The 24,190-nt window shown below is 43.5% G+C and overlaps 1 protein-coding gene across 3 annotated transcripts in view; it reads right to left on the bottom strand.

The window, feature by feature from the left end:
• Positions 1–24,190, bottom strand: part of Adcy10 (adenylate cyclase 10) — a 91,020-nt gene that overhangs the window by 17,296 nt on the left and 49,534 nt on the right. For 2 of the 3 annotated variants that reach the window (XM_028759310.1, XM_028759318.1), the window contains 12 exons: positions 23,557–23,831; positions 20,047–20,183; positions 18,030–18,155; positions 15,169–15,447; positions 14,032–14,322; positions 9,700–9,772; positions 9,006–9,237; positions 7,428–7,535; positions 6,787–6,962; positions 2,770–2,923; positions 766–970; positions 591–687 (listed from right to left, as the gene is read on the bottom strand). In XM_028759310.1, the coding sequence (XP_028615143.1) occupies positions 591–687; positions 766–970; positions 2,770–2,923; positions 6,787–6,962; positions 7,428–7,535; positions 9,006–9,237; positions 9,700–9,772; positions 14,032–14,322; positions 15,169–15,447; positions 18,030–18,155; positions 20,047–20,183; positions 23,557–23,831 (2,153 nt within the window). The remainder of the gene's footprint in view (positions 1–590; positions 688–765; positions 971–2,769; positions 2,924–6,786; positions 6,963–7,427; positions 7,536–9,005; positions 9,238–9,699; positions 9,773–14,031; positions 14,323–15,168; positions 15,448–18,029; positions 18,156–20,046; positions 20,184–23,556; positions 23,832–24,190) is intronic. The other variant, XM_028759325.1, reaches the window with a different exon arrangement.

Genomic DNA, 24,190 nt, shown 5'->3' with positions numbered 1-24,190 from the left:
CCTGGCCAGAGCAACCAGATAGACATGAATACAAAATAACTCCAGTAAGAGAATTAACAGGAAAAAAGTAGTGATGTTGATTGATAAAATGGTAGTCATCAGTTATGTTATCTTCCTTTCCTGTGCTATGGGGGAGAGGGGGAGAGAATAAGCCAGAATCTCACAAGCAGCTTCCTCTTCTAATTAGATGTAATTGCCAACCCAATAGCCTAGAGTCATTTGAGAGGAAAGCTTCCTGGTTGAGGAATTGCCTAGATCACACTGACCTGTGGGTATTTCTGTGGGGAATTGTCTTGATCATTAATTAATGCCGGGAAGCCCAGCCTTCTGGAGGAAGCACCATCTCTAGTTCTAAGAGCTAGCTTAATCACGTACTGGAAAAGGAAACAGAGAGCAAACCACCAAGAAGCCACCGTTTCTGTTCAGGTCCCTGCTCGAGTTCCTTGTCCCAAATTTCCTCAAAGATGGACTATGACCTGCAAGTATAAACGCCACCATCCCTCCCTCCCCACTTTTGGGCAGAGTGCTCCGTCACAGCAACGGAAAGGAAAGTAGAGTCCTAACTTTGGAAAATGCTTTAGGACAAATACCTGCTTTTCAAGAAAAGAGGTTTACTCAGTCTGCAGAGAACCATCTGGTATTTGTTGGGATTCCGAAGAAGTGACCACATCCTGTGGGCCCGGGAGCCTGGGGAGAAAGCAATCATGCTGTGTTTCGGGGTATTACATGTAACTTTATGCTTTTTCTTGCCTAGCCAGCCCTTACCTAACTCAATGGCCAAGTCCAGATGACCCGTTAAGAACTTGATATGGCACAGTGCGTCGGCTGCGTACGCCATGATTTCAATGGCCTCCCCTTTCAGGGGGAGGTTTAGGAGGTGCTCCATGACCAGGATTTCATATTTGAACCACACACCCTGGTATCCAGCCAGATGGTGGTACAGGGAAAAGTCCAGAAAAGCCTTGATGATCTACAAAGGCAGCAACAGAAAAAGGAGGAGACTGAGGAAGAACCCCAGCATGAAAGACTCAGAGCCTACCAGGAAACTTTGTTAAACTTGGAGCAATATCATGGACTTGGGTGCAGAAATAAAACTAGGTGTCTGCCACCTTACTGGGTCTTCCAGGATAAGCTCCATGGCCCGTCTTGTATACGGTCTTTAAATGAAATACACACATTTTAATCTGTATGAAAAATATAAACAATAGCTTATATATGGGAAGAAATGGCTGCACAGTACAAGACAGGATGGGTGCAATCAGGTCTACAGGGTAGGTACTTATGTTAAGGTGGAAAGGAATATTTGAGAGACAATTATCCTTTCTTATGCACTGCTTTTGTAATGTAGAAAAAAAGGAAAGCTGGTCTGGTTAGCTTGTTTGATAAAGTAAGGACTAATTTAAAACATAATTGAAGATTTAAGAGAAGTTGCTCACTCTTTAAGCAAATCTTTAAAATGAGAAAGTTGTCCCAGAATATAAATACTTGGAGAAGAGCAAGGAGAAAAGAATTACCTCTGAAGAATCGTTCTACACACACACACACACACACACACACACACACACACACACGTACACTCATATATACATGCATACATAATACATGCACAACATGTGTAAACTGTCTTTGAAAGATGCAGACAAGATAATAGGCTGGTAGTAGATTCTCTAATAGTCCAAGTATTTTATGTTGGGGTGACTGTACAGGAGAGGTTCTACCAATTCTGTCAAAGGCAAGTCCCTGGATACTTAATAAACCCTAAAGTTCTTCTTAGTAAATTCCTTTTCCTGGTGTGATGGTGTGAACATGCAAAATGCTACCACAACAGATGGCTATACATCATGGTGGCTGAACAAAAAAATCTGCAGCTGCCGTAGTCCTACAGTAGTCTCTGACATCTTGTATGTGGACCAAGAGCAACAGAATCCGACTGTTACATCTTATGGGGCAAATAGAAAGCTCAGAGGTTGTGTGGCTCACTGGTGGTTACACTGAGGATGGCTGGGGTCTGTGCCACTCTCTGGGTTCTCATCTGGTCCTTCTGTTACCTTCAACTGTCCCTGGCTTGATTCTATCTTTGGAAACAGACCCATCCTTTTAGCTTCTTCAACTCCCATTCTCCTAGTATACAACTGAGAAGCACCAACTGTGGGACTCCACCTCAGTGACAATGAGGTAAGCATCTAGTTATCAGGGTAGGCCTAGTGGCATACATAATTTCAGCACTCAAGAGCCTGACCTAGGAGGATTACTGCAGGATGGGAGCCAGCCTGGGCTACAAAGTGAGGCCTGTCTCCAACAAACAAACAAACATGAATCTTCCTCTAACAAAATAAGGGACGCAAACACAGAATCGATAAAGAAAAAAAATGAAGATATTTACAAAAACTTAATATAATGCCACACTTCTCATTGTGTTTTGCTGTTGTTTGGGGACTTGTAAAACTTTTAATGAAAATGTTAATTATGTTAGTAGGTACTTATTAGTGTTGTTTTTGAGAATTTTAAGGTTTTTTTTTTCTCACTTTGAGTCCTATAAATATCAATTGCAACCTGCAAAAGCAAGAGATGTTTGAATCTTTAATGATTCTAACAGTGGGGTTATCTGGGGCCAAAACATTTGTTAGCTACTGGCAAAGTCATCAGTCAGAGAGGCTTCTGTTACAACCATTTGATTTTTCAATCCCCTTCGGCTTTGGCTAAGACAGTTGTTGTTGCTTTTCTGAATGACATCCAGCAGTTTAAAGGAGAGCTACACAAATGTCCTACCTGGAAATCATTTTGAGTCTCCAGCGAGGTGTTCATCTCCATCATCACTGCCAGATGACCATAATACTTGTAGTGGAAGAAGAAGTTCAAGCTATAGATCTTCCACAGCAAGGAGAAGCAGGAGGCTTGCAGGTAAAGCTGGGCCAGCTTCTTCCTGTCACAGGGAAGGCAGATGGACATAGAAGGTTCCGTCACCACCAGGTTCATGTGATCAGGCTGCCTGTGTCCTCCTGTTGTTCATCCCAGAGCCCTTATCTGATTGGAGGCCTGACCCATGGCTGACAGTCATGCCCACTCTTAGGAAGCACTTAAGTAGGTTACATTGAATTAGTTGCTTAGCCTGTCTGAACTTCACCTTCTGAGAAAAATGAAGTTAACTCATCTCCTCCTTTCCTACAGATTCAGATGTGATGAATGGTCCCTGTTATAGCTGGCCCAGGGAGTGGCACTATTAGAAGGGGTGGCCCTGTTGGAGTAGGTGTGGCCTTGTTGGAGTAGGTGTGTCACCGTGAGTGTGGGCTTTAAGATCCTCATCCTAGCTGCCTGGAAGCCAGTATTCTGTTAGCAGCCTTATAATGAAGATGTAAAACTCTCAAGCTCCTCCTGAACCATGCCTGCCTGGATGCTGCCATCTTCCCGCCTTGATGATAAGGAACCGAACCTCTGAACCTGTAAGCCAGCCAATTAAATATTTGTCTTTATAAGAGTTGCCTTGGTCATGGTGTCTGTTCACAGCAATAAAACCCTAACTAAGACAGAGATTGGTTCCAGGGACTGGGGTATTGCTGTGATAGGCCTGGCCATGATTTTGCTTGGAAGAAAGTGGATTTTGGGGACTTTCTATTTGGAAAGCAGTGGAATGCTTTAAATGGGGCTTAATGGGCTATCGTAGTAGGAATATGGAAGACTTTGTTGCTGAGAGTAACTTGAACTGTGCTGACTTGGCCCAAAAGGTTTCATAAAAGAAGAATTTCAGTATGTGGTGCAAAGACTGTTTTTGTGGTATTTTGGTGAAAAATATGGCTATATTTTGCCCTTGTCTGAAGAGTGCCTGAGGCTAAGGCTAAGAGACTCAGATTAAATTGCATCGATAGAGGAAGTCTCAGAAATGCCTTTCATAGACTTTGTTCTCTGGTTAAGTCTCATGAAGAGCATTTTAAACAAGTGTAGATGTGGAGTACAGACAGCTGGAGCCTAGAAGACAATCTGTGTGCTACAAAGGGTAGAGCTGGAGAAGTGACCCAAATCCTGGAAGGAGCCCAGAAGATCGTGAGTTGATCCCAGACATTGGACGGTTAGAGTTTGATTTTGCTTTTGATTGTGACTGTGCCCTGATATTTTTCCCTCTTCAAGCAAGGAAGTATTTTAGTGGAGCCCACAGTTAAACAACTTTGAATTTCAAAAGTGACTGGATATTTTAAAGGGATCAACATTTTAATATGTAAGAATTTGTAGCCGGGCAGTGGTGGCGCATGCCTTTAATCCCAGCACTTGGGAGGCAGAGGCAGGTGGATTTCTGAGTTCGAGGTCAGCCTAATCTACAGAGTGAGTTCTAGGACAGCCAGGCTTACACAGAGAAACCCTGTCTTGAAAAACCAAAAAAAAAAAAAAAAAAAAATTGTTAAGACTGTGGGACTTTTAAAGTTATTTAAATCTTGGGGATGAGTAAGAAAGTAAGGTTTGAGGCTTAATAGTGATGTGTTTGTGTGTCATGTTGACAAGGGGTCAGTTGTATGGGCTGGTTTTGTGTGTCAACTTGACACTAGCTGGAGTTATTACAGAGAAAGGAGCCTCCCTTGAGGAAATGCCTCCATGAGATCCAGCTGTAAGGCATTTTCTCAATTAGTGATCAAGGGTGGGAGGCCCAGCCCATTATGGGCGGTGCCATCCCTCACATGGTGGTCTTGGGTTCTATAAGAAAGTAAGCTAAGCAAGACAGGGGAAGCAAGCCAGTAAGTAACATCCCTCCATGGCCTCTGCATCAGCTCCTGCCTCCAAGTTCCTGCCCTGTGTGAGTTCCTGTCCTGATTTCCTTTGGTGATGAACAGCAATGTGGAAGTGTAAGCTGAATAAACCCTTTCCTTCCCAACTTCCTTCTTGGTCATGATGTTTTGTGTAGGAATAGAAACCCTGACTAAGACAGTCCCCCATGAACCTTTAGCTGGCTTCACTTAATCAATGATGCCTGACAAAGGCAAATGTTTTATCTAAACTATGTTATGGGGATGGACAGATGGCCCAGCTGTTAATAGCACTTGTTGCAGAGGACCCAATTTCAATTCCCAGCACCCACATGATGGCTTACAACCAACTTAAATATAGTTGCAGGGGATCTGACACCCTAGTGGGCACCAGACGTACACATGGTTCATAGACATAGATGTAGGAAAAACATTCATATGCATAAAAGTAAGTTAAAAAAAAAACCCTATGTCATCACAAAATAGCTATCATGGTCTCCATTTTACAAGTAAGAAAACGTGCTTCGTAAAAACAAAGCAGGTTACTTCCAAACACTCGTGTGCTATCTTTCTGCCTCTGTCTCCCAAGTGCTGACATTACAGACACGTGCTACCAACTCTATTACTATTTTCTTTCAAAATAGTCATTTTTTTTACTTATTTTGTGTGTTTTTTAAACAGGACTGTTGCTCACACTTTATGCATATGAATAAGAGTGTATCAGACCCCTCAGAACTGGGTTTCTAAGCACTTTGGGGATGCATGATATAGTGGCTTGAATGAGAATGTCCCTCACAGGCTCTGCCATCTAAGTACTTGGTCCCCTGTTAGTGGCACTTTTTTGGGGAGGCTCAGAAGGTGTGGCCTTACTGGAGAAAGTATGTTGCTGGGAGCCGGCTTTGGTGCCATATTGAATCTGCTCTTTCTGTTTCCTCCTATGGTTCAAAATGTGAGCTCTCAGCCGGTCTTGTCCCCCTGGCACATGCTTATTGCCATGCTCCCGAGGTATGGTTTATCATGTGTGTGCTGGGAAACCAGCTCTGATCTTTAAGATTGTTCAGTAAGCGTCCTTAATCGCTGAGACATTGTTAAGGGACTGCTGACTCTGGTTTTCTTTTTAGTTAAACAATGACTTTCATCCAATCCTTAGCTAGAGGTCGACTTGTTTTTGTTTGTTTATTTGTTTGTTTATTTGTTCTTCTTCAATAATCTTGTGAATTACACGTTGTAAATTGTTTCCATTGTCCCAAGAATTGACTGACCATAAAATGTTTCCTGGTATGTTAACTGTCTGACCATAAACCTACACAACATGTACCTTTCCCATGATCATAAAAATAACTATGAAATTCCACTTTTGTAATCACTTGTTGTACAAGGGTCCTCTTGCCTCTGGTCTAGGCTGATTCATTCTCTCACCGAGGGAGACTGTAAGTTTGACCTGACTGTAAGTCTGATTTTTACCTTGCAATATTCCGGTGTTAGCTCCTGTTTTTTTGACACCATAACAGTATCTTTCCAGACCCCTAATCATTATTTTTTTTAATAGTTCATTTGTAGACCAAATCATAGCTACATTTTAAATTAATGACTACCCATCCCTAATGTAACCCTTGTCAAATTCATAGGTGAGAAGAGAAATTTAGTCACTGGCACATGTCCTCAAGGCCTGCTAGTTTTCTTTGAAGTAAGAATAATACTTAGTATCTTAGTAATGCATGGGAGAGGGCTTGCAGCTGAGGCTCTAAGGAACATGGCACCAGTTCTGCTATCTGGCTCTGGATCCCCAGGAGAATCACTGTAGAGTAAGAAAGAGAATTGGTGCTCACGTTGTGAAGGAACCTCATGTTTTGTCATCTGAACTTCTTTGACGAAAGCTACTTGTGAAGCCCTTACTATATCTGCCTCTTCCCCTTCCAACAAATAATCAGACCAAAAAAGGAATTTTTGAGCTACTGGAGCACCAGGCTGTGAGGACAGACTTGCGCTGTGTGGAAATCTTTGTTGTCTGGGAACAGGAACGAGATGCTCAGCTTTCCCTAGCTCCTTCCCTTACCCTGGCAGCGAGCCCTCCTGGATATGTTGATTCATGAAGTGGGAGAGTCTGTTTTTCTCAACATGCATTTGGAAAGTCAGGGTGACTAGATTGCAGGGAAACATTCTGTTGAGAAGCTTCAGTGCCTTCCTCAGCATTTTCTTGGCGAGTACCATCTGCCCCATATTAAAACAGACCTAAGGGAGATGAGGCAGGAGAGGGAAAAGCAATGATTCTTGACTTGGTGGGTTCCAACAGTAAATTTTGGGAGAATACTTATCTAAAAAGCTGATCTGTGGCCCAGGAATAAAGTTCTCATGTGCTTTGACGTAATCTTCAAAGTAAACGTTTATCAGGTGCCTTCCTAAGGCAGGCTGAGGAGTAAGGTTTGGCACTGAGTATCATGTAAGGGGATATTTACTCATTCCTGTCCACAGTTACAAAGACATCTCATAAAGATGTCAGCCTAGGTCAGTGGGCAGGATCATGTTGCTGACAAGTTATAGTGAGAAAGTATTGAGTCCGGTAGCTTGGGTTTGAGAATCTTGGACAGGAATCTGTGGCAGTGGATGAAGAACAGCTAGAATTTATAAAGATGGCTTCTACTCCTTCTGTGGACTCCAGCACAAAATGGCAACTTTATACCTTCAGTGGTTTCTTACCTCACCTTTGAGACTATAAAAGGTAGCATATTCAAAGGTCTGACTCCAAGAATCTTCATTTGTCAGAGATTTCAGTAGCCTTTCCCCCTCACCCAAATATATGTATGCCTGCAACCAACCAGCAAAGAAAACAGAGAGGTAGTGAGTTATAACACAGAGGGTTTCTTGCCCCAGATACTCCTAAAGCAAAGGAGGCAGGAGCTACCCAGGTCCCATGTCATCCCTAACATGGTTTCATTGACTGTAATGCATCTCCAAACTAAACAGAGGCTGAGAGTGTATCTTAACTTCATGACTACCTCTGTCTGATAGATGTCGCAATCACTTCTTACATGCATGCAATGACTTCAGTTCTAGGGGCATGATGCATGGAGACTTACAGGTTTTCTAGAGAAGTGTTAACAGGTGCTCTGGTGGTCTCTAGCCTGTCTATGTCAAGGTTTAGCCAAACTGCATGGAGACAAAAGTGTTTGAGCCTCTGAGGGTTACAGGACTGAAATGAAACTCATGTCAGCCAAGAGACCTAGAGATAGTCTGTGCTCTAAAGTACTGTTGGACAGCAAGACATAAACCACTCTGAAGGGCTATGATGAAAATGAAGGACTTATACTAAGAGCGAATCCAAAGCATTTGCATATAAGTCCATTTTCCTCTCTTCCATTCAGGTAGACAATTTCAAAAGTGGCAATATATCATTAATTAATTAAAGGTTTGCTTTGTGGCCTTGGCTGGTCTTGAGCTCGGTATATAGCTTAGGCTGACTTCAAGCTTGTGATTATCCTGCCTCAGCTTTCCAAGTGTACCACCATGCCTGGCTTGGTTGTAGAACTTTAATTAATCATTAATTAATTATTTTTTTTCAAGACAGGGTCTTGTACATCCTAGGTGGCCATAAACTTGCCATGTGGCTGAACCTGACCTTGACTAGATCCTGATATTCTACCTACCTCCCAAGTGCTGACATTACAGGCACATATCACCATGCCAGGCATGATGTATTATGATTGTGGTGGTTTGAATAGAAATGGCTCCAATAGGCTCATAGATTTGAGTGCTTGAACATTAGGGAGTGGCACTGTTAGGAGGTGTGGCCATGTTGGAGTAGGTATGGTCTTACTGGAGGAGGTGTGTAACTGGGGGTGGGTTTGGAGTTTCAGAAGCTCAAGACAAGCCTAGTGGTTCTCTCTTCCTGCTGCCTGTGGATCTAGATGTAGAATTCTCGGCTCCTCCTTGGGTACCATGTCTGCCTGTGCACCATAGTGCTTCTTGCCACAATGACAATGGACTAAACCTATGAACCTGTAAGCAAATCCCAGTTGAATGCTTTCCTTTATAGGAGTTGCTGTGGTCATGGTGTCTCTTCACAGCAATAGTACAGTGACCTTGAAATTGCTCTACCTGTCTTGTCTCAATCTGAGATCATTTTCCTTCTCAGCGGTGTGACTGTCTAAGGAAGAGGGTGCTGGGAGAGATCAACAGGACGTAATGTACGCATTACGTAAGCACGCATGAGCTGGATCTGGCTGTGTGCTGCTTGAGTCTTAGGGGTGGAGGAGGAGGCACAGAACAATAGCTTACATTATAGTTGTCTCCTAGGATGAGATAGGCAGATGCAAGTTCTAGGAAGTAGTACAAGGCTTTGTTTTTTTCTTCTAAGGCTACAAAATGTTGGGCCAGAGGCAAGATAACAATCTGGAGCAGCTCCTCACACTGGCAGGATTCCAGAGGGATGACGTCATCCGGAGACGACCTCATCTTTGAGATGACATCGTCAAAGAAGTGCAAGATCTTTTCCCTTGTTTCTGTGACACTGTTTAAATATAGGAATGAATAAGCAGGAGATCAAGAAATTACAGGCAAGGCACAGATTTTGATGCAAAATCATCTTTGAAGACTAACAAAATCCAGTGCTCTCACAGATCAGATGCACCATGAAGCCCCTGCAGTTTCTCCTCTGTATGTAAGAAGCTCAAAGGGTCGATTGACCCAGAGTGGGTGAACCCAAGGGCGATTTTACAACAATTGCTTCTGTTCTTGTCTAAAAACTCACACATGCAAGTCCGGCAGTAGTGGCGAATGCCTCTAATCCCAGCACTTGAGAGGCAAAGACAGGGGGATCTCTATGAGTTTGAGGCCAGCCTGGTCTACAGAGCAAGTTCTAAGACAGTTAGGGCTACACAGAGAAACTCTATTCCAGGGGGGAAAAAAACAAAGCAAAATAAAAAAAACAAAAACCCAAAACAATGACAACGGCAGCCACTTGTGTGCATACCTGAGATTCTCGGGGAATTTGTATTTCTTAGGGAACTCTGATTTAGAAAAGATGACCTCCTCCTCTTCTTCAGCTAGAAAATAATTGAGCAAATAAGACGTTCACCATCCACCAAAGGCTCTTATTCCCTTTACCCAGTTAGGGGCCACATTTCTCATCCCCCCACCCTCCCTGGGGGGCACCTCAGCTTAGAAAAAGCCATGTGGTTCTTTTCTCAGGTAGAACCAGATCATAAGTGATGAATGACACTTCTGAAGGAGATGGCTTTCTGCCCTGTTCTTTCCTTAGACAGGAAAGCAGCTAGCTCTGAATGGCCAAAGGAAAGCAAAACACCAACCAGGAGCCTGAGTCTGTAGCTGTCTGCTGGGTCACTTGTCAAAATTTTCAGTGGATTATTATTACAAAAGCAGGAAGATAAATTCCAGTTTCACTGTGCTGACCCACTGAAATGCTGGTTTGTTCTAGGTGATAACTTTATCCTGAACCATTTAACACACAGTAATTAAAATCACAGCTTAACAATCATAAAGAGGGAACATTAATGTGTAGTGAAGAAATAGAAATGTAAACACATGTACACATGTGCGCACACATGTGTAGGTTACTTTGTTTGAGATGGGGTATCATGTTGCCCAGAATGGCCTTGAACTCAATACATAGCCAAGGATAATCTTACATTTCTAATCTCCTGCCTTCACTTCCCAAGAATTAGGATTGCAGGAGTGCAGGGCCAAGATTCTTACCTAGCTTTGTACCATGCTAGGTAAGTACTCTACTGATTCTACACGCATGGTCTAGAAAGTACAGATATTCTAATCAAGTACTCCAAAGGCTAACTTTAGGAGATAACAGTCCTGAATTAGACATGTTATCTAAAGAGACTTCAGTAGGTTAGGTAACCTCATGGGGGAGAAGACAGACTTCAAACGGGAAAGCTGCCCATCTCAGAGCATTTGCTAGTGGCATATGTGGGACTGAACCCTAGCTCTTTGGGCTTGAAGGTTAATGGCTAATAGGTGTAACTTTATAGATTTGTTTTGTTTCGTCTGACACAGAGTTTTACTATAGAACCCAGGCTATCCTTGAGCTCTGTAGCCTAGGCTAGCTTTCTACTCTCCACCCACTTGCCTCAGCCTCCACTCATCAGAAGAAATCTTTTAGTTCAGAGAAAGACAACCTGAAGATTCTGTGCTCTTGTCCTTATAGAATAAATTCTCCAGCTCTTGCACTCTTAGTCCAGTGCATAAGAACCCTACCTCTTGGACTACAGTCGGTCCTCAGCTCCTTCCTTTGTAATGTCTGCAGCCCATCTAGTACCTCACATTAGATGGCAGCATTCACTGTGCCTTGGTTTCTTGGTACAGATTTTAATCAATAACATTCCACAAATACACTAACTGTTCTGTTGTTTGTTTTCTCTGAGAGACAAGGTCTCTTGTAGCCCAGGACGGCTTTTCACTTGTAACCAGTGTTGTCCTCAAACTCCTGATCCCCCTGCCCCATCTTCCAAGTGTTGGGATTACAAGCATGTACAAAATTCTTGGTTTTGTTACAAAATACTTAGTTTTGTAACAGTAATAAACCTATTTCTATTTTGAAAATAACATAATACCAAAGCTAATAACTGATAGCAGTCAGCACTTGGCAACAATCACGCCCATTTCTCTGACACCTTACTTGTTCTGGTGAGATGAGATCTATACCATTGATGTCTCATCTTCCCTAAGCCCAAGCCCTTGAAGGACTTGACTCTAAGGTCCTGGACTTAAAGCTGGCTCCTCGTCGTTCATATATATTTACTTATGTGAGTGGATGTATGCACCGCAGTGCACCTGAAGAGGTCGGAGAACAACATGTGGGCGGTGGGTCATTTTTTCTAACACCTGGGTCCCAGGGATCAAACTCAGTTGTCAGGCTTGATGACAATCACCTCTGCCTTCTGAGTCACCTTGGAGTCCCTGATCTCTCTCTTTTCTTCCTTCCTTCCTCCCCCCCACCCTTCTCTCTCTCTCTGAAAAAAAAAAATGGGAGTCATGGCTGGGTATGATTGCAGATGACTGTAATCCCACCACTGAGAAGCATCACTGGTCTAAGTAGTGAGTTCCAGGCTAGGCTAGCAGGGCTGTATAATGAGACCCTGTCTCAAAACTGAGGGACGGGGATTGAGAGACACAGAAGGGAACTGAAGAGGGAAGAAAGTTAACTGAAACCAAAGATGTATATATGAAAAAGCCATATGGAAACCTACTATTTTGTTAGGTGATTATTTTTTAATGATTTATTTATTTTTATTTATGTGCATAGGTATTTTGCCTGTATGTATGTCCAGGTGAGGTTGCTGGATCCCCTAGAACTGGAATTATAGACAACTGTAAGCTGTCATGTGGGTGCTGGGGATTGAACCTGGTTCCTACTGGAAGAACAGCCAGTGCTCTTAAACCACTTTGCTATCTCTCCAGCCCATAAGCTAATTATTAACAAAAGAAAAGAGTTTGAATGGAAGTACCCATATGAATGAAAAAATGTTGTTCTACAAGTCAGTGTGTTAAACAGAAATGCCAGTACCAGGTGTGGGATAACTCCTTATGTCAGCAATGACCCAGAGCCACCCGCCCCCCCCCCACAAAAAAAAAAAAACAGGCTATTTGCATTTCCATTGGTCTTGCTTACCCATCAAAAATAGATAATAAGACCCTATTGCTGACGACATCACACACTTGGTTTTCAGGACACAGATAACAAAGCTGGAACCAAGCTGGAAACCTCCACCCTGCTGGCTAGCTTTCACCGTACCTAAAGGTGCTAGTGGTGGTTTGAATATGGTTGGCCCAGGGAGTGGCAATATTAGGAGGTGTGGCCTTGTTGGAGCGGGTGTGGCCTTGTTGGAGGAAGTGTGCCATTGTGGGGGTGGGCTTTGAGATCTTCCTCCTAGCTGCCTGAGGACAGTTGGCTCCTGGCTTCCTTTAGATGAAGATGTGGAACTCTCAGTTCCTCTAGTGCCATGCCCGTCTGGAAGTTGCTGTGCTTCCTGCTGTGATGATAATGGACTGAACCTCTGAACCTGTAAGCCAGCCCCAATTAAATGTCCTGTGTAAGAGTTGCTTTGGTCATGGTGTCTATTCACAGTAGTAAAACCCAAATTAAGACTGTACTGTACAACTGCTGAAGGAGAAAAGTCCACAACAGACTCACCCAGCTGGGAAAACTTGTGAACTACAGCACAAACCTGCCAAACAAGATGAGCCTCTGGTACAATAGAGGAATGGATGTGAGGTAATCAACCACTTTCTGGTTAGACTTAAGACCCATTCCATAGGAGGAATGTATACCTAGTGCTGTAAACCTAGCCAAAGCTTGTGGCTAGGAAGGTCATGCAGGTGAGGATAACTTATTATTGTTGCTTCACAAACATGTCACAGTGTCAAGATGCCTTCTAAATATTTCTGTTTATATCCATAGGTTAATGTTGCTTTCAGCCTTGGCCAAGGAAGCTCCTCTTTGCAGTGGGTGATGCTTACTGTAGACACTGAAAGCTGGACAAAGTACTGGTAATAAGAGACTATGGAGTGCTCAGCCCTAAACAGGACACCTGTTTTGACTCCTTCAAGGCTTGAGGGATATCATGGAAGACATCTCACATGCCATCTGTGCTGGCTGGTTTTATGTATCAACTTGACACAAATTAGAGTCATCAGAGAGGAAGGAGTCTCAGTTGAGGAAATGCCTCCATGAGATCCAGCTGTCAGGCATTTTCTCAATTAGTGATCAGTGTGGGAGGGCCCAGCCCATGATGAGTGGTGCCATCCCTGGACTGGTGGTCCTGGGTTCTATAAGAAAGCAGGCTGAGCAAGCCATAGGGAAGCAAGCCAGTAAGCAGCATCCCTCCATGGCCTCTGCATCAGCTCCTGTGTCCAGGTTCCTGCTCTGTTTAAGTTCCTGTCCTGATTTCCTTTGGTGATGAACAGAAATGTGGAAATATAAGCTGAATAAACCCCTTTCTTCCCAACTTTCTTTTTAGTTATAGTGTTTTGTTACAGCAATAGAGACCCTAAGACACCACCTCTCTCTCGACTCCATCCCTTGTCGTGAGACATTTTAAGCTCAGCTGCACTTAACATGCCAGAGCCCTGCATGGAAGTCACAGTGAGATGGACTGTGCTGCTCCAAGTGTCTTGCCAGCCCTTCCCTGGACCATTGAACTTATGACACTGCTTGTATCCCAAACCCTGAGGGACTTGAAGCCTTTAAGGTCCAGAACCAATCCATAGAACCTCAGTCTTCCAAGATTTCCCAGCAGGAGTTGGGACTTGTTAGAAGTGAGGTAAGCCTTACCTTTAAATCCATGCGACTTCACCATCTTCTTGACAGCGTCCATATCCAAATTGTTGAGTCGAATGTCCACTATGAAGTGGTGGTACGGGATGAAGTCCGTGTTTCTGCAGTGGCTGCACCGATGGGCACTTTCTTCCAAAAAGCGGGCACATTTCGAGTGCAAGACTTTCTTCTGGTCCTTGAGCCACAGTTCATAGGCAGTCTTCTGCATTATGGGTCTGCAGAACCGAAGGATGTGGCACTCAATCACCTCTCCTTCCATTTCTCGAAGCGCCTCCTCTTCACTGTGAGCTAGAAGGAACAAGAAGGGCTTTTTCAGCCAGATAGCAGACAACAAACCAGGTGCTCCTTTCTAATATACATTAGTCCTTAATTTCTTTTTTTCTTTTTATTTATTTATTTTTTAAATCAAATCATAATTTTTACCTATTCACACAGAGGTTATAAACACAAAAAGGCAGAATGTGGGGAAGGGGATGACACTGGAGCGTGGGTGTTCAGGGGGAATACAGATATCTTTCAGAACAGGGTATCGGCTAGGTGAAGGTTCAGGGGACAGGTCACTATGACTCTGCCTATGACTCACTTGTCCTTATCTAAGTTGGTACTATCTGCCCAGGCTACCTATTTACAAGGTCTATGACTACTCAGGCTGGTAAATTTCTACAAAAGCTGCCTGTTTACATTAGCTTATAGCCATCTGTTTCAGTGTTTATCCACAGAGACCCAAGACTTGGTGTTAGTATACATGTATGACTGGCCTATTGCTGATTTTAGGCCTATGGCTGATTTTAGGCCTTCAGTGTGTAAGCAGGGCTGCCCCTGACATCTCCTCCGTTCTCTAAGTATAGAAGGGCTGTGGTGATTCTAATCTTGTGAAGGCGGGGATAGAGGCCTGACCTCCAGTAATTGAAGGGGACTTTGTAATGGCTCCGGTCCCCCTGTTGTTGTCTAGTGATGGGTTGTTTATGTTTTGTTTTAAATTTTGTGGTTACCAGGGATTGAACCCAGGGCATTGTGCATGCTAAGCTAGGGCCCCACCTTTTGACTCTATCTCCAGTCCTCTCAGCCCTTCAATCTAGGTATTCCTCTAACCAAGGGGAAAATGCAGACTTTTTTTTTCCACATGCCACTTACTTAACCCTTCTTTGGGCTTCAGGGCCAAAGACCGATAATGAACCTCAAATGTGGTCACATTCTGTTTTAAGGCTAGTTGAAGATCTTTGCTACTCCGGAAGCAATCAAAAACATTTGATGTCACTAGGGTGGCCAGGGCCTTGATCATCATCTTCATGTTCCAGCAGGGGAGAATCTCAAACAACAGCTCTGTGGTGAAGGTTAGGCCAATGATGGCAGCACATCTCACCAGCATCTGATGGGAAAGGCTCATGCTGTCCAGCTGGACCAGAGATATTTCTGCAGATGGAAAGCCATACATGGGAAACTAATTATCTACCATTATCAGATAGATGCATTCTAGTTATCTGGTAGACAACTGTCCTGAGCTACAATTCTTCTTTGTGGAAACCTACCCAAGCCAAGCCAAAAGAAGTAATCCCTTAATACTCAATTTATAAATACCCCTCCTGCTGGGGATAGTCAAGGTGCAGTTTCTGTGTTCTAATATATATGACATGAATAAGACAGATCTGAGGGAAGTATGGTTTAGTGTTAATGAGTGACAAAGTTGTGTGAGGATCAAGTCACAGGAGGCCACAGTAGTCAGGTGTCCCATTCCTGTGCTTTGAAGTCTTCTCTGGATGCCTCTGTGTCTTCACTGGCTCTTCTTCTCCCTGGACCTGCTCAGTAGGAAGCATAAGACTTTCTATATGTTCAAGACATTCATTTAGTCCCATGACACACATTACTATCTCTGTGGCATTAGTACGTGTCAGAGAGCCCAGAGCTCCAATCCCAACTCTTCAACTATGTAGGCCCACTTCCACTCCACCACAGGGCACAGCCACTTGAGTTTTATGTGTACCTGGACTTTTGTTTTTGGTGTCCATGTGTATGCATGCATGCGCGTTTGGGTGTCTCATCTGCTACATCCCCAGACCCTTCTTGGGCATTAAAAAAAGATTTATTTATTTATTTATGTATTTATTTATTTATGTGTGAGCCTGTGTCGGTATATGTGCACTGCATGAGTTGGAGGCCAGAAGACAGCATCAGACCCACAGGATCTGGAGTTACAGGGGCTGTAAGTAACCATGTGGGTCCTGGAAATGGAACCCAGTTTCTTTACCAAAGAAGGAAGCACTCTCAACCATTGAATCATCTTTCCAGCCCCCTTCCTGGACATTTTATATCCATTAGAGACAGAATTTGCATTTCTCTACTTGTCCATGGAACACAGGCTGGCAGAAGTTGAAAGTCAATTAGGATTTCTTTGTGCTTTAGGAGCTCAGTAGGAAAAAAAAAACATAATAAAAACACCAAGTGTCCCTGGGCCATTCTCTCAAACCTTTAAAGTTACTTCTGGATGATATATTGGAACTGCATGCAGGCTACAAAACTCATTTAAAGTCCTTGTCCTTGAGTAGAGCAATACATCTCAGATATGAGCTTGCTCTTTGTCATACCTTTCTCATGAACTTTGATGTCAGAAAATGTCTCAGCGTTAGATGTTAGATATTTCTTTGTTATGATTGGTTTCAGCTTAATGGACAGTGTATGACACTTTGTATATGTATATATGTGTGTATACATGTTTGTGTGTGCACATGAATGCACACATGCTTGTTTATGTGTTTTCACTTAGAAGCCAGAGTTCACACTGAGAGTCTTCCTCAACCATTTTTCACCTTATTTATTTGTAAAGATCTGTTGCTTTATTTATGTGTATGTAGTTGCCAACACACGTACAGAGGCCCACAGAAGCCAGACAAGGGTAAGATCTGCTGAAACTAGAGTTGCAGGCAGTTGTGAACCACCCAATGTGGATGCCATTGAACTTGGGTCTTCTGGAAGTACAGTAATCATTTTTAATCTCTAAGTTATCTTTTTAGCCCTCTCCCTACCCCTTTTTTGAGACAGAGTTTCTCTGTGTAGTCCTGGCTTTCCTAGAAATCACTATGTAGACCAGAGTGACCTCAAAGTCACAGAGATCCTTGGCCTCTGTCTCCCAAGTGCTGGCATTAAAGGTGTGCACCACCACACCCAGCTATCATTATTTGAGATAGGATCTGTGGTGGTTTGAATGAGAATGGCCCCCTCATAGGTTCAAGTTACTCTCCAATTGGTGGAACTGTTTGGGGAGGAGGAGGAGGTGTGGCCTTGTTGGAGGAGGTGTGTCACTGAAGAGAGGCTTTGAGATTTCAAAAGCCCATGTCATTCCCAGTTAGCTCTCTATCTACTTATAAGGATAGAAGCTGTTGGCTGTTGCTCCAATGCCATGTCATGCCTGCCTGCTGCCATGTTCTCCACCACGATGGTCATTGGGCTCTAACCCTCTATAAATATGAGCCCAGGATTAAATGTTTTCTTTTATGAATTCCCTTAACCATGGTGTTTTTGTCATGGCAGTAGGAAAGTAACTTAGGCAGGTTTTTTTTTTTCACAACCTTATACTCTCCAAATTCAACTAATCTGAGTAACCAAAGACTCAGAGAGCATCCTATCTTTACCCTCTCAGTGCTAGGACTAAAAATATGTGTTACTACCATGCCTGGCTTTTTTTTTTTTTAAAAGTGAGTTCTAGAGCTTGACCTCAGGTCCTTCCTCAAGCCTGCACAAGCACCTTACCAACGGAGCCACCTCCGAATTCTTCACACTACACTCTTTCATGCATTCCAATAAGCATTTGTTCAATTCAGACTATGTACAGAGGGAATGAGGCTCCTAATCTGAGGGGGAAAATCCAAGTCCACCGTGTCACCTGTGTCCTGCATGGCGGAACACAAAACAAGTACTCAAGGAACGTTGTTATCATCTTTTTATAGAAGAGGCAAAAGTAAAAGGTACTGGAAAGTGAATGCAACTTCAATTTTCTTTACCTTTTAGAGATGCTGGAGGTGACAGATTCTTTAGTCTGACACCACTCGCAAGGTAACAGACTTCTTTCCGTCCCTCAGATATGGAAGTATAAAGATACATGTCTTCTGTTGGTCTAACAGAATGCTCTAATGGGGAGGCAAGAGGCAGGGCAAGTTAAGATCATTATTCTGTCTTTGAACAGTCCTATTTCCCTGAAAACTTTGAGAAGGAACTCAGGTGAGAAAGACTAAGCAGAGACGTGTTGGTTTACCAAATGTTCTAGAACATCTTATTTTAAATAAAACTGATACATAGACCTCTAAAGTAACTCAAAATTATTTTATGTTCCTTTCTCACTCTCCAAAAGAAAAAAAAAGGTACTATTGGTGTCTCCATAATACTTTTAATTTTAGAATACTAGGTTTACAGTAGGCCTAGACTCTATCCTGTTACCTAAAGTAATATAGAGCTATGTGCTCATTCATATTCCCACTGAGCTTATCGGGACATGGCTAAGCCATGGAGATTTAAAGTCATGAGGTTTGAGAATAAACATGCCTAGCAAGGTGGTTTACCCATATTCAAAATGTTTGTCCCTTAAGTCATTCATATAATACTTGGTAGGTGAAGTACAAAGATAAAGGTGAATAAGTATAGTCATGTTCTTCATTTCCTGAACAGATAAACCATGCACTCAAAGATGGCAACTAAGTAAGTGGATCATCAGGGAGCACACACAGTAAGTACTAGACACTTTATAGCAATGTTTACTAATTATATGTAATTATTTATTTATTAAGGACTGTACTGGCTGGTTTTATGTCAACTTGATGCAAACTAGAGTCATCAGAGAGGAAGGAGCCTCAATTGTCAGGCATTTTCTCAATTAGTGATCAGTGGGGGAGGACCCATCCCATGGTGAGTGGTGCCATCCCTGGACTGGTCGTCCTGGGTTCTATAAGAAAGCAGGCTGAGCAAGCCATAGGGAAGCAAGCCAGTAAGCAGCATCCCTCCATGGCTTCTGCATCAGCTCCTGCCATCAGGTTCCTGCCCTGCTTTAGTTCCTGTCCTGACTTCCTTTCATAATGAACAGCAATGTGAAAATATAAGCTGAATAAACCCTTTCCTCTCCCCACGTCACGTTTTGGTCATGGTGTTTCTTCAAACCATTAGAGGCCCTAAGACAAAAGTTTACATGCACCATAATCTATGAGGGTAACTGTTGTGGATAGCCCTGGCCTTGTATTTTGATACTAATTCCTCTTTCCTGTGAAGGGCTACAGACTAGGTGTGAGTCATTACACAGGTGATTTCTAGTGAACCTTCTGCCCATCTTAATTTGTAAAATAAAGGCTGGAGCCAGTGATTGGGCAGAGAAGGGGAGTTGGAGAAATAAAGGTTGGTGGGAGAGAGCAGAGAACGAAGGAGAGAGAGAAGAAAGATAAGAAGACGGAGGACGATGGAGGAGGGCGACTGGGAAGCAGGAGGTAGAAGGACAAATGCAGGGTCTGGAAAGCCCTCAAGTTATAAGGGTCTCATAGCTGAGGAATAGAGTAGTGAAGTGGTGAATCTGCCCAATCTAGGCTTGCAGAATATATTCATAATTATTGAGTTGTGTTTTCATTTACCGGTCCTATTTGGGTTGGAGATTTACCGCAACAGGTAGCCAGCATGAGTATGCAATGTTCCCAGGCCTTTGGGTGCACAAAACTAAGGGGAGAGATATCCAAGGAACACCAGGAAGAGCTAACAAGGAGGAGCATGTTGTTGGAATAAAGTCAAAAGAAGGGCTCATAAAGACCCATATCAGGGCGCTGACATTTCCCCATGTTCTTTAGGGTGTACATTCTTTAGCCCAGCCCTGGAAGCCCAGGTTAGTTGGGTTTTCTTACTATTTAGGGCCTTAGATCTAATGCCTTTTTACTCTCCTGGAAGTCCTCTGGCCATACAGGAAGCCACCTGCAGCCTAGCCCCAAATCCTTGCCAACTTCTCTGCAGAAAGACTTAGTGAGAGAGTAATAGTGAGAAGGTACTCACTGAACAGGTTATTCCAGGTCATGTTTGTCTTTTCCTCAGTCTCTGCTTGTTGAAAAAGGAGAACCTTGTGGTGGTCGAGGTTTTTCAGCAATTCTTCACAGTAATACGGAATCCCACAGCTCCCCTCCACCAGGTACCTGTAGAGAAAGCAAGGCAGAGCGCTCACATGAAGAACCAATGGTCAGTAGAACAGACTCGGCCTCCTGAGAAGTCTTCCCTTCTGCAGGTGCTCCAACTTGTTTCAAGTTGGGAGACTGATTTTTCCTCCTTTTGTTCTCAGTGCCAGGGACTGTGCATGCTGGGCAAATCCTCTGCCACCGAGCTACCTGCTCCTCCCATATCTCACAGCTTAAATGATGTAACAGACACCTATGCTTCTAAAATTAAGACTACATAATAAGGCACGTCCTTTGTCTTGCTTCTTTTCCTCATGCTGTAGGTAATAATTTTTATTAGCTTTTGGTTAGTTCTGCCAATATTTCTTTTTAAAAAAAAAAGAGGGGAGGGGAACAGGTACTGGCAACATGGTTCAGTGGTTAGAGACACTAGCTGTGCAGGCCTGAGTTTGATCCCCATGTGGAAAGAGAGAACCAACTCGTGAGGGTTACACACACACACACACACACACACACACACACACACACACACACAGAGAGAGAGAGAGAGAGAGAGAGAGAGAGAGAGAGAGAGAGAGAGAACATACACAAGCAAGGGCAAAACACCCATACACATCAAACTTACATTATTATTTTTAAAAGTAAGAGATGTGGTAGAATCTAAGTGGGTATATGTTTGATTAGCATGTATTAGTCATACATGAGTTTTGTTATGACATTTTCATATATGTATGTTACGTACATGAAATTTACCCCCAACCCTGCTAGCTTCTCTTGTTCAACTATTGGCTGTTGTTATTCTCTCTTCTCTTCACCAGATAAACTCTTTTCCACATTCATGGCTCTGTCTGTCTGTCTGTCTGTCTCTGCATGCCTGGTGTTCTCAGAGGCAACTGGAACTCCTGGAACTGGAGGTGCAGACAGCTGTGAGCTTACCCTATGGATGCTGGGAATCAAACCCTGTCCCCTGGAAGAGCAGCCAGCACTCCTAACTGCTCAGCTCCCTCGCTAGCCCTTGGCTTCCTTTTTGTCTTAGGTGAAAGGCACCATGCATGCTAGGTTATGCTTCTTTTTTGTTTGTTTGTTTGTTTGTTTTCATTTCCCAATGCATCCTAGTCAACGGTCTATGTCAGTAGATCTTCCTCAGTCCCCTTTGTTACTATATCACAGTCTGTCAGATGGATTCACCCTACTTTACTGAGCTTGACCCCTTAGGGACTGATATTTGAGTTGTTCCCAGGGTTTTATTTATATAAGTAGGGCCTCAAAGCAAACCTTGTCTGTGCATCAGTTTTTAAGATTTTTGTCATACATCTGTGATAGATTCCTAGAAAACGTAGGATTGGTAGATCAAATGGGAAGTTCGGCTGGGGACTTTGATCAGTAGTAGAAGTCCTTGTGTGTGTAAGGGACCTGGATCTGTGAGAGAGCGAGAGGGGGCGGGAACACAGAGTATGATCCTACACACTTGTATTCCCAGCACTTGGGGAGATAAGGAAGGTAGATCCCAAGTTCAGGGTCAGGCTGGACCATATAGTAAGATCTTGTCTCGGCGTTGGGGATTTAGCTCAGTGGTAGAGCGCTTGCCTAGAAAGCACAAGGCCCTGGGTTCAGTCCTCAGCTCTGAAGAAAAAAAAAAAATGGAGAAAAGAGAAAGAAAGAAGGAAAGAAAAGAAAGAAAGAAAGAAATCAGATCTTGTTGCAAAAATATCCCAAAACATGGGCTAAAGGATTAACTCAGCAGGTAGGAATGAAGCTGTGTGAAGACTGGAGTTCAAATCCCGAGACCCTATGTAAGAGCTTGAAGCGGTCACACACGAAGCGGTCACACACACACACAGACAGGGGTTGGTGTTGGTTTCTAGCCTAGCTGGAGGGTCTGTGAGAGACCCTGTCATAAGATAATAAGTGGAGAATGACAGAACAGGGCACCTGACATCTGCCTCTGGCCTCCATACACACATGGATGCACATGCCTGCGTACGCATGTGTATATACAGCACACACATTCATCACACATCCATATGCACACCCCTTATACACATACATGCATGCACATACACACACGCTAAATAGCAAAAATAACAAAACAAGAAAAACCTAATCACAAAAAGTAGAAATAATGTTTCTGTTACATACATATATCTATTATCATATATGACATCACCTCCCCCCATTTGCATGTGTTTGTATGTGTGTGTGCATATATGTGCATATGTGTGAAATACTTTGTTCAAGTTATATTAAATGAGCCCTTGTTCCATGCATATTTCTTCCTGGAGTAGGGTAACCTAAGTAGAAAGACCTGGTGTTAAGTGTCTGTAATCCCAGCACTTAGGAAGCCAAGACAGGAGGATTTTTATGAAGCTAAAGTCACCCAGTTGGTTTAGTGAACATCAGGCCGGCCAGGGCTGCACAACAAGGTTGTATTTCAAGCAAATTAAAACAAAATGAAATGAAAAACAAAGCAAAATGGAACCCAGAATGATGGACACCCAAGTGGCCAGTGAACAACCAGCCACTGTCTCGTTAACGCAGCTGCTGTCAAGATCCCAGAAGAATCACCCACAATCTCACAACAAACTCCTAAGAGTCAGTTTTTAACATCTGCCTCACAGTGAGAACCCTACCACCAGACTCCACTGTTGCTAGCCAGGTAAGGCCTTGCTGAGTAGTAGGTGTGGTTTGTACACCTTACCAGCCTCTCTTTCCTGTCAATTCCCAAACACACATGCCCATGCTCTTGGTCACTGCTCATCACACCAGGTAGGCCCAGACCAGCAGGTCAGTTAAGCAGTGCATGAAGAGCTGTAAGAGGGATCCACACTAAGGAGGCGGTCAACACTCACTCTACTAAGTGTCATGTGTGGTCCCTTCAAAAGGTGGGACAGCGCAAGCACTGAAGTCAGCACTTCAAGGTACAGGCAGCCAGGGCTGGGGGTATGGCTCAGTTGGTAAAATGCTTGTCACATAAGCTTAAGAACTTGAGTTCAGATCCCTAGTATCCTCAGAAAAGTGGAGTGTGGTGGTGTGCATTATTCCAGCTGTGGAGAGGCAGACACAGGATTCCTGGGACTCACTGGACAAGCTAACTGAATCAGTGAACTTCAGGTTTGGTGAGAGACCCTTGTTCAAAAATCAGGTGGAGGACAATTGAAAAAGATACCCAACATTAACCTCTGACCTCCACATGTATCCACAGGAACATATGGATGAACATACATGTGAATATATTTATACAATACACACATGTCCACACATGTCCACACATGTCCACACACATGCACACACACACATACACTCATGACACAGCCTAAGGGATCTGTCTTATTAAGCTCAGATCTGGGGGATAAGTGCAGGTGTCAAGACCTCAGGATAGAAGGAGTTTACTCACGAGTCGAGCTCTCTGGGGATGCTGCTTACACTAAGGTCAACACAGACCTTGTCCCGAATTTCCTGAGGCTGCATGGTACCAAGTGTGATGTAGGTGGTGTTCCGGTTCTTCATGATGGCATTGGCAGCTGCACAGGGAACGTCAGGGAAAGGAGACAGGGACATGATGATGAAGATGGGCATAGACCGGATGAGCTTTTCTATGAAGGCCCAGGAGGTTCCATCCACAAACTGGGCCTCGTCAATGATGAAAATAATCCTTTCTTCTCTCACTGTCTGGAAAAGGGAAACAGGAACACTATAGAAGACTTCAGGATCTTGTGTCTGTGCGCACGTGTGTGTGTGTGTGTGTGTGTGTGTGTGTGTGTGTTTACTGAGTTTTATGGTTTGCACTATATAAACCAGGCCTCCAACTCAGAGATATACCTGCCATTTCTCCAGAAATCTCGGATTCAAAATATGTGCTACCATGACCATCTAAGGGTGACTTTAAGAGGAAGAAGTGAGGAAATGAGGAAAGGAATGAAAGGAGGAAGGAAGGAAGGGAGGGAGGGAGGGAGGAAGGAAGGAAGGAAGGAAGGAAGGAAGGAAGGAAAGAAGGAAAGAAGGAAAGAAGGAAAGAAGGAAAGAAGGAA

The sequence above is a fragment of the Grammomys surdaster genome, unplaced genomic scaffold, assembly GCF_004785775.1.
Source record: "Grammomys surdaster isolate TR1022 unplaced genomic scaffold, NIH_TR_1.0 130, whole genome shotgun sequence".
In the NCBI taxonomy this organism is placed as follows: Eukaryota; Metazoa; Chordata; class Mammalia; order Rodentia; family Muridae; genus Grammomys; species Grammomys surdaster.
This window is presented reverse-complemented; position numbering and strand designations above follow the sequence as displayed.